Consider the following 16,871-nt stretch of genomic DNA (forward strand, 5'->3'; position numbering starts at 1 on the left):
TCTTTCAGGCTCCTTGATTTCTCCCTTACCATCTGCACCCATCCTGTCCACATCTCCCCCCACCCTCACCTACCTTTGTCTCACCACTGACCCTCACCTCACCTTTATCCCTCATCTCCGCTCTATCCAATCCCAAGCCCACAACCGCCTCCAACTCCTGATATGAGGGTTGAACCCCTCTATGATCCTCCACACCTACAAATCCTTAATCCATCCCATCCTCTGTTATGCCAGTACCGCCTCTATATCTGCTCCCCCCCCCCTCGCAAATTCTATATGTCCTTCCCACTCCTCGAGCATCATGCACTCCGCCTCGCCTTCCGTATATGCCTCCCATCCTCCATGCGAATCCTCTATGATCTGATTCCTTTGCCCCATCTGCTCCTTTTCCTTGAACATATCCACATCCTCTACACCTCATCTCCTGATTGCTCCTTTACTCTCCGACCCCCACCCTCTGCCGCGCTTTCACTGTTGTGTCCCCCCTACCCTTCACCTCTCCACCCTTCATCTCCTTTCCTGAGGTGGCTTCCGTCGACTCCCTCTCTCCCTCCATTTATCCCTCCTATCAACTCTGATCCTCACCGCCTTTCCTCTGCCCTTTCCCTGAGCTTCTTCCCCCCCCCTTCCATCCTATTTTTTTCCCCACCTAACCTCTCTCTGCCTCCCTTGTCTCTCCTAAGTCCTTTCTGCTCTCCCCTCCACTGCCTTTCCCACTCCTTCTCGCGTCCGCTCAGCCCCACCCCCTTTTCTATGTCCCCTCCCACCACCGGATCCCCCTTTTTTTCTTCCCTTCCTCCCCTCTTGTCCCCCTCATAGACCTGGGTCCTCTCCCCTCCCCCCATCTGCCGCCATGTCACCTGTAGTGCTGGTATAACTGAGTGTTCAGTGTTGTGTTGTCCATCTCCTGTCAGTGTTGTGAACAGCCGCCATACTGTCTCTAGTTGTGTTTTTTATCTCGTGCTAACAGGAACCAGACTGTCGCCATGTTTTTTAACTGTGCCTGTCTACATCTTCTGTGTATTCATCCGCATCATCACCGCAATGTTTTTATATTTTAAATTCCACAACATTCCGCTATTTTACAATGCCTCCGTTTTATCGCCTGTTTTCTTGTTTTTTTATATTCTCATTATGTTTTTTAACTTTTTGTAGGCTGTAGAGCAGCATATTACGCTGCTGCCAGGGGGGGCGGGGGGAATTGAAATCCAATAAAGAAAAAAAAAAGAATTGCCACTGTGATTGGTGCAACAGTCCTTAAGCGAATTTTTGGAAATCAGTAATGTAAACAGTTGACAGATTCTTCAGTGATTCAGATACTTCATCGTATTTAGCCTCTGAGCAGGGATGCATGGGTGTGCAGGTTGCAGGATTGGTGTGCTTCATGCAAGCTGCAGGTGTGCAGGGTGTAGGGAAGCAAGTGGTGCTTGTGGCTGGATGCTGATGCTGATGCAGATGCTGATGTCAGCGAAATATGATATGCATCGGAACTGCAGTCAACTCTCGCTCTCACAAAAGTCTGGATGCATTGTTGCACTTTATGCTGACAACATGCACGCCACTGGTTACAGAGTGGAAGCACTCAGGGCTGGGGATGTTTCGTGCAAACTTCAGAAGAGCAGGGGGGAATCAGTCCTCCCCTCCTCTCCCCCTCCCCTCCTCCTCCCCCTCCTTCCTTGACCTTAGCACACGCTTCCTAGGAAAGCTGTGGAGATAAAGAAGTGCTGATGCTACTGTCAGCAAATACGACAGGTGCTATTGCTTCAGCTGTAATATGACACCACAGATAAGAAAGCACTGGTGCTGATGTTAGCACATTCTCCGCCAGAACATACACAGCTGTACTGCTTGATAGGCTCCAAAGTGTCTTCTACATTGAGAGCAATTGGTAGAAAACAAATTTTTTTTCTTGGTAGTTGGATTGATTATTTCTACTAACTTATACAACCAAAATCTCTTATTGAATTCACTAGGATTTTATCTTTTCAGTTCCCTTTCACCTTCTTGATAGGATTCGAAGTGTCTACTACATTGAGAGCAATTGGTAACAGAAAAATTCGCGATTTAAAGATTTTTTATTTTTTTGGTTGTTGGATTGATTATTTATGCTAACTTTTATAACCAAAATCTCTTCATGAATTCACTAGGTTTTTATCTTTTCAATTCTTCTGTGTAAGTTTATTGCCAGTGTGTTAACATAGATTTTTATTTAAATAATTATTTCCTGCTTTTTAGTGTCATGTATGCGAAATTATTCAATCGATTTCAAAAATTTCGTTACGACAGAAACGGAGACATGTGTAAACTTTCAGGTTTAGTTCAGTTTCTCTTCACCTGAGTCAAACAATCTACTGCTTCTTATTCCCTATATCTCGCGATAAAATAGTGAAATTCTTCTTTATGAACTTCTCCATAAATTTGTGCCTCTTTACTACTGTTTCAAAGGTTACATGATGCTTTGCTCTGTAATTTTCACGTCTCGTAAATCTTCTCTAGTGTCTTCTAAGCAGCTAATTTTGGTCTTGTCTGACTTAGTAATGATGATAAGACCTTCGATGAGGCTGCTGTTCTACATTGTATAAATATAGCCATAGAATTTTAATTACCTCTTGTACACGGTGAGAATGAACTTACCTATCACGTATGGAGATCAGACGTTCTCCTCTTCATCCAATTTTCATTATATTGTGTGTATCCATAATTTTCCGAAGGCTTTTCAGGTCCTATTTCTCCAAAAGTTAATCCCAGTGATGCATATAGTGCTTCTAGTAAAAGTAGATATTGCTACGCAAATTAAGTTACTTATGAGATAATTGTCTGGATAAAAATCTAGTTTGATATACCATATTTTTAAATTGGACTATTTATTTCAATAAAAATCTATTTTAATATACATCATTTTTATACTGGACCAAATGTATAAAATAATTTCTGATAGCCTCATACTGATTCCTAACTCCATACAGACGGTCCTGAAAATTTTTGAGCGTGATATGTAATAGCTGTGAAAATACTTGTAAAATTTAGAACGAAAAATTTGTAGTGCAGGCATATAATAATGAGGTGAACTATTCAGGAATGCATGAATGTATTACAGGCGTCTCATGTTTTTCGTTTTAAATCTTAGGAGTATTTCCGTAGCTATTAAAATTTCACACTCAGAAATTTTCAGAATTCTCTGTATCACCTAGGAGAAATTCTTGTACGCATTTTAGTCCAGTTTTAAAAAGTAAAATATTTAAATTGATTTTTATTTAAATAATTGTTTCCTGCTTTTTTGTGTCATGTATGTGAAATTGTTCAATGATTTCAAAAATTTCGATATGACAAAAACAGAGACATGTGTTAAATTTCAGGTTTAGTTTAGTTTCTCTTCACCTGATCAAACAACCTATTGGTTCTTCTTATTTATATCTTCCGATAAAATAGTGAAATAGTGGAGATATTCGAGCTCACAAAGGCTTATCGTCGATCGTTCTTCCCGCAAACAATTCACCCCTGGAACGGGAAAAGGGAGAGATTGTAGTGGTACATGAAGTACTCTCCGCCACACACCAGGCAAGCAGGTGAGTTAATATTGCATGTCATCCAGTTTTCAGTTGTGATTTAAGTAGTGAGTCTCTGGCTCACTGGAAGTAGGTTTAAAATCAGTTGCAAAATTTGTGCTGTGCGGACAGAAAGACATGAAAGCGACCTAATAAAAACGTGATAAATACATTACTGATAGTGAAACTACAGAGCTGGAATATTTGAAACTTTTTATTGACTGTTTCTCGAAAGTACAAAACATTTTAACAGATTATTATTTGACCAGAGGTGAAGAGGTCAGTAAGAACATGTCAGTGAGTCTGTAGCGACATTCAGTGATGGACCCACAGGGCCCAGATAGCTTCGTGTTTTCCTGGTCGGGTTCTACCACGCCAGCGATTGAGATGTGTGTGTCTTTGTGTGTGTGTCCGTCTGACAGCTTCCTAGGCGTGCCCCCCGGAGATGCCGACGGTGTAGCCGGTGCCGCTGGTCTTCTCCTGGATCCACTTGTCGAAGCGCTCGGCGAATCCTGGAGGGAACTCGTTCCTCCAGCCTCCCGGCTGGCCGCGGCGCATGAACTTGGGCAGGTCGGCCGCGTTCGGATCGAGGCCCATGCCCTTGCGCACGGCGGCCACGTAGCCCTCCTTGTTCACGGCGGGGTTCGTCTTCATGTTGTCGAAGCTCAGGTGGTCCACCAGCTTCTGCAGCAGATCCTCGCTTACGTCCGTAGACAAGAAGCGCGCGCACCGCCGTACTGCTGCCGGAAGGTCCTGCAAGGCAATTCAGACAGGTGCTTACATCATCACTTGTTTCCAGGCTCGGGTCCACGATTCGCTTGAGGTGGAGGGGGGATGTCTCAGTTACCGTCCACTGTCACGTTTTCATCAGAAGCGCCACATTCCTTATGGATAATTTCTATTAAAAGGTACCGCAGTGGGTGAAGTTGCCTTCAGCGCAAGCAAGTATATCATTTAAAAATGGTTCAAATGGCTCTAAGCACTATGCGACTTAACATCTGAGGTCATCAGTCCCCTACACTTAGAACGACTTAAACCTAACTAACCTAAAAATATCACACACATCCATGCCAAAGGCAGGATTCGAACCTGCAACCGTATCGGTCACGCGGTTCCGGACTAAAGCGCTTAGAACCGCTCGGCCACACCGGCCGGCAATAACTATGAAAATACTTGTAAGATTTATAGTGATAAACGTAGGATGCATGCGATAGATACGTAAGTCAACTATTCATGCAGTTATTTTCTGCATATACTAAACGTTTTTTGTCATAAACCTTACAAGTATTTTCATAACTATTAAAGTTCACAATGACAGATTTTCAGAACTATCTCTATGTGGGCATCAATCTGTATGGAGCTAGGGGAAATTATTTTATATTTAAAAAAAAAAGGCTAGGAGAAATTATTTTATATTTTTCAGTCTGATTTAAAATATGCTATATTATAGAATTTATTTTTATTTAAATAATTATTTTTTGCTTTTTAGTCGTGCATGTGAAACCTGTCAATCGATTTTAAACATTTTGATGAGATTATAACAGAGAGCTGTGCTAAATTTCAGGTTTACGAGGTGCATTCAAGTTCTAAGGCCTCCGATTTTTTTTCTCTGGACTGGAAAGAGATAGAAACATGCGCATTGTTTTAAAATGAGGCCGCATTCAGTGTCAATACGTTACAGAGATGGCAGCACCGTACGGCAGATGGAATTTTACCGCCAGCGGCGAGAATGAGAACTGTTTTAAATACTTAAAATGGTGACGTTTTCCTTACTTGAACAGCGTACAATCATTTGTTTTCTGAATTTGCGCGGTGTGAAACCAATTGAAATTCATCGACAGTTGAAGGAGACATGTGGTAATGGAGTTATGGATGTGTCGAAAGTGCGTTCGTGGGTGCGACAATTTAATGAAGGCAGAACATCGTGTGACAACAAACCAAAACAACCTCGGGCTCGCACAAGCCGGTCTGACGACATGATCGAGAAAGTGGAGAGAATTGTTTTGGGGGATCGCCGAATGACTGTTGAACAGATCACTTCCAGAGTGGCATTTCTGTGGGTTCTGTACACACAATCCTGCATGACGACCTGAAAATGCGAAAAGTGTCATCCAGGTGGGTGCCACGAATGCTGACGGACGACCACATGGATGCCTGTGTGGCATGTGTGGCATGTTGATAAGCAATGTTGACGCGCAACGACAACAGGAATGGGACTTTCTTTTCGTCGGTTGTGACAATGGATGAGACGTGGATGCCATTTTTCAACCCGAAACAAATAGCCAGTCAGCGCAATGGAAGCACACAGATTCACCGCCACCAAAAAAATTTTGGGTAACCGCCAGTGCTGAAAAAATGATGGTGTCCATGTTCTGGGACAGCGAGGGCGTAATCCTTACCCATTGCGTTCCAAAGGGCACTACGGTAACAGGTGCATCCTAAGAAAATGTTTTGAAGAACAAATTCCTTCCTGCACTGCAACAAAAACGTCCGGGAAGGACTACGCGTGTGCTGTTACACCAAGACAACGCACCCGCACATCGAGCTAACGTTACGCAACAGTTTCTTCGTGATAACAACTTTGAAGTGATTCCTCATGCTCCCTACTCACCTGACCTGGCTCCTAGTGACTTTTGCCTTTTTCCAACAATGAAAGACACTGTCCGTGGCCGTACATTCACCAGCTGTGCCGCTATGGTCTCAGCGATTTTCCAGTGGTCAAAACAGACTCCTAAAGAAGCCTTCGCCGCTGCCATGGAATCATGGCGTCAGCGTTGTGAAAAATGTGTACGTCTGCAGGGCAATTACGTCGAGAAGTAACGCCAGTTTCAACGATTTCGGGCGAGTAGTTAATTAGAAAAAAAATCGGAGGTCTTAGAACTTGAATGCACCTCGTATGTTAGAGTCTTTCCACTTGATCATATTTAAAATAGAACAGCGTTATACCAGTTCGCTATTAACTAAAGTGCAGCTAGTCACGGAGATCCACTGTAGGGTGTAATTATTATGTGATATCGAAACTTGGTACATATTCTATTGGGTTAATGCCGAACCGATTTACCCTGGAAAGAATTCAGTTCAAATTTCTGGAGCTGTACAGCATCTCGTCGATGTCCCTGGTGACCATATAACACAAAACGTGTAGGTGACAGTTAATAACAAAATCAGCTCGATGCCTTTCTCACCTGTTTGACCATTGTTACCCACATACCGTTCCTAATCTGTTACTTAAGGAAACATTTCTGTACATCTTTCTTGCCGTGAGAGCACCAATTGGACCCTGGTGGCCATACTTGGAACTAACATTTTTCCAGCGTATATCGATTTCGCATTATCACATTACAATATCTACCAAGTTTCACTGGCATTAAAACCCACTCTGGACTTCTGAGAGTAGCTGTACTTTCACTGAAACCACCTGGTACCTACCTAGTAGTAAGATATAGGATGCAAAATTAATTTTATATAATTTCATATAAGACTTATGTGAATACTATCTTTATATCAGTGTCTTTGCCCTTGTTCACATCTTCCTCTCCCTCCTCTCTCTGTCCATCTCCTCCTCCCCCTCTAATTGTCCATCGTCTTCCCTAATTCTCTGTGTACTTCCTCCTCCTCCCTCTACCTACATCTCTCCTCCTCCCCTCTCTGTCCGTCTCGTCCTTAGCCATCTCTGTCCATCTCCTCCTCTCACTTCTCTGTGGCTATCTGTTTATCCTCCCTCTCTCTGTGCATCTCTTACTACCACTTCTCCTTCTCCTCCTCCAATCTTCTCTGTCAATCTCCTCTTCCAGCTTCATCTTTTCGTCTCCTTCTCCTCTTGTCTCTGTCCTCTCACTCTCCTCCCTCTCACTACCCATCACTTCCATCTCTCTCTCAGCCATGTTGTACTTACATACACCTCCTGAGACGCAGCCCAATAGTACTTGGTCACGCAGGGTAACCTACATGTCAGGTGTTACCAAACACTTTCACTTTCGCCACACTGGGTAGTCACACAGTCTGAGGCGCCTTGTCATAGTTCACATGGCCTCCCCCTGTCGGACGTTCGAGTCCTCTCTCGGGCATAAATGTGTGTGTTGTCCTTAGCGTCAGTTTGTTTAAGTTAGATTAAGTAGTGTGTAAGTCTAGTGACTGATGACCTCAGAAGTTTGTTCCCTTAGAAGCTTACCACAAATTTCTGAAAATTTTCACTCTCACACCCTCCCCTACCGATTAGATTGACAAGAAAGCGAGATAATACTAAATTGTCATCCAGTTCTGAGCTAAGTTTAAAGTTTCAGGTCTCTAGGTTTAGTTTAAATTAAATTCCAAATTTTGCGGCGAATAGACGGACAGACAAGAAAACTATCAAATAAAAATGTTTAAAATGTTCATAATTAAGAAACCCAAAATTCAGGGAAGTTTTAGTAATCATAAGAAAGACACCACAATATAGAGAAACTGATAATACATATAATTTAACAATATGTGAGGGATTGTATTTTGAAACGAAGTACCCTTGAGAGATTACAAAGATGCAGGAAGTTCAGTTCAGTGTTATAACGACATGAAGCCAGTGAACTCTGAGGTCTCCGAAAATAGTGAAAGCGTTAACTGGATGGCACAAAGTTACATTCCGTGAGAAAAGTCAGGTGAGATCACTGTACATCATTAGGGAAGGAATGGTGCTGATTCCATGTATTTTGAGATTCTTCGTCAATACTGAACTGCCTTTACCATTAGACCCAAGACTACATAAAAGTTTCACATATATAAAAAATGTTCTATACTACGTATGGCCAATACACCCTTATTCAACAATGTCATTCTTGTATGTAGTTTGAAAGTCGTAACACATCACGGGATCGTGACACAGACGCCGCATCGTGGGTGACAAGAAAAAGTGCGGGGTCCGGAATCTTATTAACTGGACAGTGGTGGGATGGTGACAAGAAAAAGTGCGGGGTCCGGAATCTTATTAACTGGACAGTGGTGGGATGCCAACCTCAATATCACCAGCCATAAGGCCCAAAAACCTAGCGTGATGAGTCTGAGGTGCCATTTCACCTCATAGCCGGACCCCTTGTCATCCACAGCACTCTTGCAGCACTGCTGTCCGTCGACGACATTCTACGCCTCGTTTTGCTGCACTTCATGATAAGCCATCCTGGGCTTACATTCAGTAAGATACTGCCCTTCCGCACACACGGCGAGAGGTTCTACTGCTTTTATTCTTGCCTACCAAATCCTACCTTGGCCAGCAAGGTCGCCAAATCCCTCCCCAATTGAGAACGATTGGAGCATTATGGCGAGGGCCCTCCAACTATCTCGGGATTTTGATAATCTGTCGCTCCAACCGGACAGACTCTGGCACGATATCCCTCAGGAGCACTCTGTCAATCAGTGCCAATGAGAATGACTGCTTGTACAAGGGGCTGAGGTGGACCGACGCTTTACTGAATTGCTCAGTTTGTGAACCTCTTTCTCTTGAATAAATCATCCAGTTTTTCTGGAACCATAATCATTTGTTTGAACGTAAATGTAAGTCACATCTACCGATCTCCATCCCCTTCGGATAATTCCCTTTTTTTGGTCTTAGAGAGTATATAAAAGTAAATATCACTTTAACGACCCAGTGATTCCTCAACACTGTAAACTATAATCAGAACAACTAGTGCACCTGTAAATGACACAATCTGGTACTTTTTCTTATCAGAACAGGTCCACAGAAGCTAATGTTTGGAGCTACTAACATGGCGAAGGCTGGCTGCAAGTGTGTGACGTCATGATAATCCCCTTATTTACCTCCATGGTCTCTAATGTCTTGATTATGCACACAAAGTGCTCAGTCATGGTACATACATGTTTGTATATAGGCTTTTGTTTCCTAGGAACATGGACCGTGCACGCGAATAGTTGTTGCCGTGACATTCATCGAATCGACGAATGACGTTGAAGCACATTGTGTGAAGACACAGTTACAAACTAAGTGACCACGAATTCTTAATACTGCTATATCTGTTTTTCTTGCTTTTATATGTTTATTTTAAATTCTGAGTATGAGGACTTGCATCCTCGAAACGAGTTACTCCAAGTGCTTTTGCTTTATGAAGGGAGATTGAGTCTAGATTTTAATACTGAGTTTAACAACAACGACCTCTCTTCCATCATGGTACAAAAAATTATACTTACCCTCTTCATTTCTTCATAAGTGGTGAAGAGGACGTTCGGCTGATCCCGAAGCTTCCAGTAGCCCAGGACGTGCGCCCAGTATGGGCCGTACGGAACTGAAACATTAGAACGCTTGTCATAAAGCGAAGCTAAGTTTTTTTTATGTTTATTTGATAAAGATATGAAGTCCCCCCGATATGATATCTGCAACATATCATTACTTTTACCATGTTGCCAAAAAAGAAACTATATTATGAGCTCACTGTTTTTCAGCAAACTCTCTTCTTCTTTTGGCCAACAGTGCTCTTCCATGAGATGTCTAGTCCCATGACAGTTAGAACGTGACGAGAGCATAGAGATGAACATTGTCCTGAACTGCGAACTCCAATTTTTCAAATATTTTATTCCGTTTTTGCAATTTTATTAGGTATCGAAGTACGCCAGCTTTAACATTCAAGAGAACAGTTGAAGTTCGAGGCCCTGACCAAGTAAGGTAGGAAATTAGTGTAAATTTACAGAGCAATAATTCCTCGAAATCACAGTTATTATGGACTGCTGGACATGGATGACTCGGAGAGGGAAATACTGCGGTATTCACATCACGTATACTAGCTAGAGGACAGGGACTCTAAATCAGGCTAGCTGGACGGAGCACCTGAATACCAATCCAATGTCTAAGCCGCTGGGAGGACATTACAAATATTACGTACCTAATCTGAAAACTAAGGGTCTTGATGGAGAAACTAATCCAGCTGCACACAGAGTGAGCATAGTGATCTAATAAAGAAACTGGACTCGTATGTATTCGGGATAACGATGGTTCGATGGGAACAACATTTAGATTTTCTAAGTCTTTTTCCCTCAATAATCTAAAAGAATGATAATATTAAATTGGAAACACTTGGTAATAGTCTGCAAAGTTATGTTTATTTGGTCGTGAATCGCCGTCCGACTTATTAGGCCATCTTTATCTGACAAAGAATCTCCCAGATAAAAATAACGTACGACTTACAGAGATATTATTTACACAGAAGACAGAAACACGATGACATATAACGTGTTTGCAGATGAAAGTGTTACTTTTTTGTCTTGTAGAAAAAGTTACACTATACTAAGGAAGTTTTTTATGTGGAGACACATTTAACAGCTGATGAGAAGTAATACTGAATTTGCAATCTGAATCTAGTATTTGCAACTAAAACTTAATTTAACAGAGGAGAAACAGAAAATTAAGTTTCGGCATTTAATACTAAGGTGGAATTCTCTGTCATATGTTTCTTGATTTCCGGGATACCCAGTAGGGTCATTATTCTTTACATTCTGTTTAGAAAAGAAGACAATGTGTCATCTTTCTATATTTTCTGTTACGAAAAGCAGAAAGATGACCCTACTGTAAAAACTGGAAATCAATAAAACGTATGACACCGATTGCCAACTTACTATTAAATGACCAAACACAGTTTACTTTTTGCCCTGTGTTAAATTAAGTCGTCGTTACAAATACTAGATTGAAATTGTTCAATAGTTGTTAAACGTGCCTCCTCATAAAAACTTTGTTTGCTTCCTCAGGTAATGTAATTATTTCTGCATGATTAAAAAACGTAACACTTTCCTGTGTCAGCACTCCGCACGTCTTCATTTTGGTACCTTTTGTATTTTCGTGCAAAAAATCTAAGTAGCAATGCACTTTATCTGTTTTTGCGACAATCAGTTGTCATCTAAAGATAGAGTAAGACGCCGAAAGCTAGTTCCTGACCAAATAAACACAATTTGGCTGAACATCAGGAAGTGTATCCTATTTAACAGTGTCATATTCTGCCGAGCACTGACGGTAAACTCAAGTAGTGTTAAAAGAATGGTATTTTTTGCCAGTTGCCATACGTTTTATTATCAACTGTTTTTAGCTACTGTGTGCTTTTTTTTTAGCCATAAGATGTAACTGCTGACTGCGCGGTAAATATACCAAACGCCAGTAAGTAAAGAAAACTAGAATTTATTTGAGTGGGATCGAACGTTTCAAAGCAAAGATCATGGCATTCATCTTAAGAGAATTGCTATAAACACGATAATTCTAAGTCTGTTTTTTTTTTTTTTTTTTTTTTTTGGTGGGGTTTAAGGGCGCTCAACTACTGAGGTCATTAGCACCCAGTCACTGTTGTTAGAGCACAGGGAATCTAGTAAAACTCAAGGGGAGGGGGGGGGGACACCAGAAAGACCTAACAAAGATGTAGATAAAATAAGGAAAAAGGTTAGATGTCTTTGGACAATCCAGTCAAAGCTATAAAACGCAGAACACGAGCAGCTGCTCGATCGTCATCAGCTAAAATATCCGGTAAAGTAGATGGCAGGGACAGGACAACACGAGATTGACTAAAGCGGGGACACGACAATAAAACATGGCGCACTGTTAATGCCTGACCACAAGGGCACTGTGGGGCTGGGTCACCGGAGAGCAGGTAGCGGTGGCTAAACCGGCAATGCCCAATCCGCAACCTGGTCAGAAGGACCTCCTCTCGCCGAGATGGTCGGGAGGAGGTTGTCCAAGCAGTTGGGAGCGGTTTTACTGCCCGGAGCTTCTTTCCTTGGAGGGATGACCAAGCATCCCACCACAACGACACAAGCCTCTTACAAACATCCCCACGAACGTCAGATGACGGGACACAATGGGAGGCTGGCCGAGGCAGGAGGACTGCAGCCTTGGCTGCAGCATCCGCAGCCTCATTCCCAGGCACTCCTACATGTCCGGGAACCCACAGAAAGCTGACAGGAGAACCATTATCAGAGAAAGAATGGAGGGACTGCTGTATCCTTTGAGCCAAGGGATGGACCGGATAGGGAGCTCCAAGGCTCTGAAGAGCACTGAGTGAGTCAGAGCAGAGTACGTACGATGAATGGCGGTGGCGGCAGGCATACTGAACGGCCTGATGGAGAGCAAAAAGCTCGGCCGTAAAGCTGGAACATTGGTCGAGGAGCCGGTATTTAAAGTTGGCGGCCCCGACGACAAAGGCACAGCCAACACCATCGTCAGTTTTGGAGCCATCGGTATAAATAAAGGTGTGACCGGCAAGTCGAGCACGAAGTTCGACAAACCGTGAGCAATACACTGAAGCCGGAGTACCCTCCTTCGGGAGTGAGCTGAGGTCGAGATAAATATGAACCGGAGCCTGGAGCCAAGGTGGTGTCGGGCTCTCACCCTCTCTGAAGGTGGTAGGGAGGGCAAAATCCAATTGTCGAAGCAGGCGACGGAAGCGGACTCCGGGGGGCAGCAGGGCAGACACATACAACCCATACTGACGGTCGAGAGAATCGGCGAAGAAGGACTCGTAAGAGGGGTGGTCGGGCATAGACAACAGCCGGCAGGCATACCGACACAGCAGTACGCCGCGCCAGAAGGTCAATGGTAATTCGGCAGCTTCAGCATAAAGACTCTCGACAGGACTAGTGTAAAAGGCTCCGGTCGCAAGACGTAACCCCCAATGGTGGATGGAGTTGAGACGGCGTAAGAGGGATGGCCGAGCAGACGAGTAGACGAAGCTCCCATAACCCAGCTTCGATCGGACTATGGACCGATACAAGCGAAGCAGGACAGTGCGATCCGCTCTCCAAGATGAACCACTAAGAACTCTGAGGACATTAAGGGAACGTGTAGAACGGGCTGCCAAATAAGAGACATGCGGAGACCAACACAGTTTCCTGTCCAACGTGAGCCCTAGAAACTTTGTTGTTTCCACGAATGGGAGAACAACGGGACCGAGATGTAAGGATGGCGGAAGGAACGCTTTATATCGCCAAAAGTTGATACAAACCGTCTTCTCTTCAGAGAACCGGAAGCCATTTGCCACGCTCCATGAGAATAGGCTGTTTAGACAACGCTGAAGGCAGCGCTCCAGGAGGCATGTTCTCTGGGCACTGCAGTAGATCGCGAAGTCATCGACAAAGAGAGAGCCTGAGACATTAGGTGGAATGCAATCCATAATTGGATTGATCGCGATGGCAAAAAGGGCTACGCTCAAGACGGAGCCCTGAGGCACTCCGTTCTCCTGGAGGAAGATGTTGGACAATACGGAACCCACACGTACCCTAAACTTTCGATCCGTTAAAGGGGAATCAATAAAAAGGGGCAGGCGACCGCGTAGGCCCCACCTGTGCATAGTGCAGAGGATACCTCCTCTCCAACAGGTATCATAAGCCTTCTCCAAATCGAAGAACACGGCTACCGTTGTGCGCCTTCGCAAAAAGTTGTTCATGATGAATGTCGACAAGGTCACAAGGTGGTCAACAGCGGAGCGGCGGCGACGAAAACCGCATTGGACATTGGTAAGTAGCCGTCGAGATTCAAGAATCCAAACTAACCGAGCGTTAACCATGCGCTCCATCACCTTACAGACACAGCTTGTAAGGGAAATGGGGCGGTAACTAGAAGGAAGGTGTCTATCCTTCCCGGGTTTGGGTATAGGAACAACGACAGCGTCACGCCAACGCATTGGGACCTGACCTTCGGTCCAGACGCGATTGTAGGTACGAAGAAGGAAGCTTTTGCCCGCCGGAGAAAGGTGTGCCAGCATCTGAACGTGAATGGCATCTGGCCCCGGAGCAGAGGACCGGGACAGTGCAAGCGCACGTTCGAGTTCCCGCATAGTAAAGGGGGCATTATAAGTTTCCAGATTCAGCGAGTGGAAGGAAGGTCGCCGAGCCTCTTCTGCCTCTTTCCTGGGAAGGAAGGCAGGGTGGTAATGGGCGGAGCTTGAAACCTCCGCGAAAAACCGGCCGAAGGCGTTGGAGACAGCCACAGGATCAACGAGGACCTCATTACCTGAGGTCAGGCCAGGTACCGAGGAGTGGGCCTTAATGCCCGACAGCCGGCGCAGGCCACCCCATACGACAGAAGAGGGAGTAAAACTGTTAAAGGAGCTGGTGAAAGAGGCCCAACAAGCTTTTTTGCTGTCTTTGATGACTCTACGGCATTGCACTCGGAGTCGTTTGTATCCAATACAATTCGCCAACGTAGGATGGCGGCGAAAGGTGCGTAAAGCACGTCGTCGAGCACGGATAGCGTCTCTACAAGCCTCGTTCCACCAGGGGACGGAAATGCGACGTAAAGAAGAGGTAGTACGAGGAATGGAACGTTCGGCAGCATTGATGATAACAGCCATGAGGTATTCGACCTGACTGTCACAACTGAGAAAATCATGGTCCGGAAAGGTCGCCAGGGAGGAGTAAAGTCCCCAGTCAGCTTTCGGTATGTTCCAGCTCGAAGGACGTGAGGATGGAGTGTGGTGCAGGAGACGAACGACACAGGGGAGGTGGTCGCTCGAATAGGTGTCAGAAAGGACATACCACTCAAACCGATGGGCAAGAGTGGTAGAACAGATCGAGAGGTCCAAGTGAGAGTAGGTATGAGTAGAGTCCGAGAGGAAAGTCGGGGCGCCAGTATTGAGGCAGACAAGATTGAGATGGTTGAAGACATCCGCCAAGAGTGAGCCTCTTTGACAGGATGCAGGAGAGCCCCAAAGGGGATGATGGGCATTGAAGACGCCAAACAATAAAAACGGCGGGGGAAGCTGAACGATCAGGTGCATCATGTCAGCCCGAGGATACCGCCGCAGAAGGAGTGGACACAACTGAGGCAAACGAAGTGGTCAACGGCACAGGATGGAGGTGGTCATACTTCTTCCTGGCCTCAGAATAAGAGAGACGATCCAAAGTTTTGAGTTCTTGTATCTTCTTCTCCTTCTGATATGCGGGGCAGTCTGAGGATCTAGGCGAGTGGATGCCAGGACAATTAACGCACCAAGGTGGTGGGGTGCATGTATGTTCCTCACGAAGAGGACGTCCACAATCGTCACAAAGGGGCTCAGCCTCACACCGTGACGACATGTGCCCAAAGCGCAAACACCGAAAACAGCGCATAGGAGGCGGAACGTAAGGTCGCACGTCGCACCGGTAGCACATCACCTTTACCTTCTCTGGGAGAATGTCCCCCTCGAAGGCGAGGATAAAGGCCCCAGTGTCGATGCGACGGTCTTTGGGGCCGCGCTGGACTCGCCGGACGAAATGCACGCCTCGGCGCTCCAGGTTGGCCCTGAGCTCCTCATCAGATTGCAGCAGGAGGTCCCGATGAAAAATAACCCCCTGCGTCCTATTTAGTGCCAGATGCGGGACAATGGACACTGGGATGTCCCCTAGGCGGTCGCACGCCTGGAGCGCCGCCGACTGTGTGGCGGAGGTGGTCTTTATAAGAACGGACCCCGAACGCATCTTACCGAGAGCCTCGATTTCCCCGAAGATGTCCTCAATGTGCTGAACAAAAACATGGGCTTGGAGGTGGCGAACGTCCCCCCATCGGTTCGAGAACAGACCAAATAGCGGGGGAAGTACTTCGCCCCAAGCCGGCGGGCCTGTCCCTCCTCCCAGGGAGTGGCCAAGGGGGAAAGGGCAGGAGAACCAGAACTAGAAACAGTACCTTTCCTTTTGAAAGACTCGGCCGCAGAGCGACCTGATACGTGTTGACGTTTCATCTGCGAAACGTCCGCCCCGATACCACCCACTCCGTCCAGGGGCTCTCCGCACGGGCGCCACCCAGCCTCAGCAAGGGCCACCTGGCAGGATGACCGTTGCCGGGAGTCCTCATGCCCCAAGGAGACGGGCATCTACTCCTTGGTCGACGTGGGGAGGGTGCAGCTCAGGTATCGGTAGTACGATCCCTGTGTTGTCAGGGGGCTACAACCTAGAGGGTACATGACGACCCCATCACAACGGGCTGGCTACCGTGCTGGATTTCTGGTGCCATGGAAAGTCCATCATGATCGTAGGTGCAGATGGGGACGCACTATGGGCGTAACTTGTACAACCCATCAGGCGTTTAGGCCCAATTTGAGGAATAATGGGTATGGTTACAACGCCGGTACAATGCTGAGTGCTAAGGTCTTAGTGCACTGAGGACCAGTGGTACACCACGTAAGGCGTCCTTCCCCAAAAGGCTCGTACTTCTGTAGAATTTTGAAAAATGGAGGTCAAACCCCAAGGGGGACCATCACATGGAAGGCCGAAACGGTTGAAACTCCTTTTAGTCGCCTCTTACGACAGGCAGGAATACCGCGGGCCTATTCTAACCCCCGAACCCGCAGGGGGAATTCTAAGTCTGCATGTCCGTGTGGTGATTTGAACCTCTCA

General features: G+C 45.5%; 1 protein-coding gene across 1 annotated transcript in view; it reads right to left on the bottom strand.

Annotated features, from left to right (window-relative positions):
* Positions 1-3,741: 3,741 nt before the first annotated feature.
* The window catches only part of LOC126195011 (luciferin sulfotransferase-like), a 50,951-nt gene continuing 37,821 nt past the window's right edge, over positions 3,742-16,871 (bottom strand). Inside the window, exons 6-7 of the mRNA XM_049933437.1 lie at positions 9,720-9,814; positions 3,742-4,298 (exon numbers count right to left, since the gene is read on the bottom strand). Coding sequence (XP_049789394.1) covers positions 3,972-4,298; positions 9,720-9,814 — 422 coding nt within the window. The 3' untranslated portion in view covers positions 3,742-3,971. The remainder of the gene's footprint in view (positions 4,299-9,719; positions 9,815-16,871) is intronic.

The sequence above is a fragment of the Schistocerca nitens genome, chromosome 7, assembly GCF_023898315.1.
Source record: "Schistocerca nitens isolate TAMUIC-IGC-003100 chromosome 7, iqSchNite1.1, whole genome shotgun sequence".
NCBI classification, from domain to species: Eukaryota; Metazoa; Arthropoda; class Insecta; order Orthoptera; family Acrididae; genus Schistocerca; species Schistocerca nitens.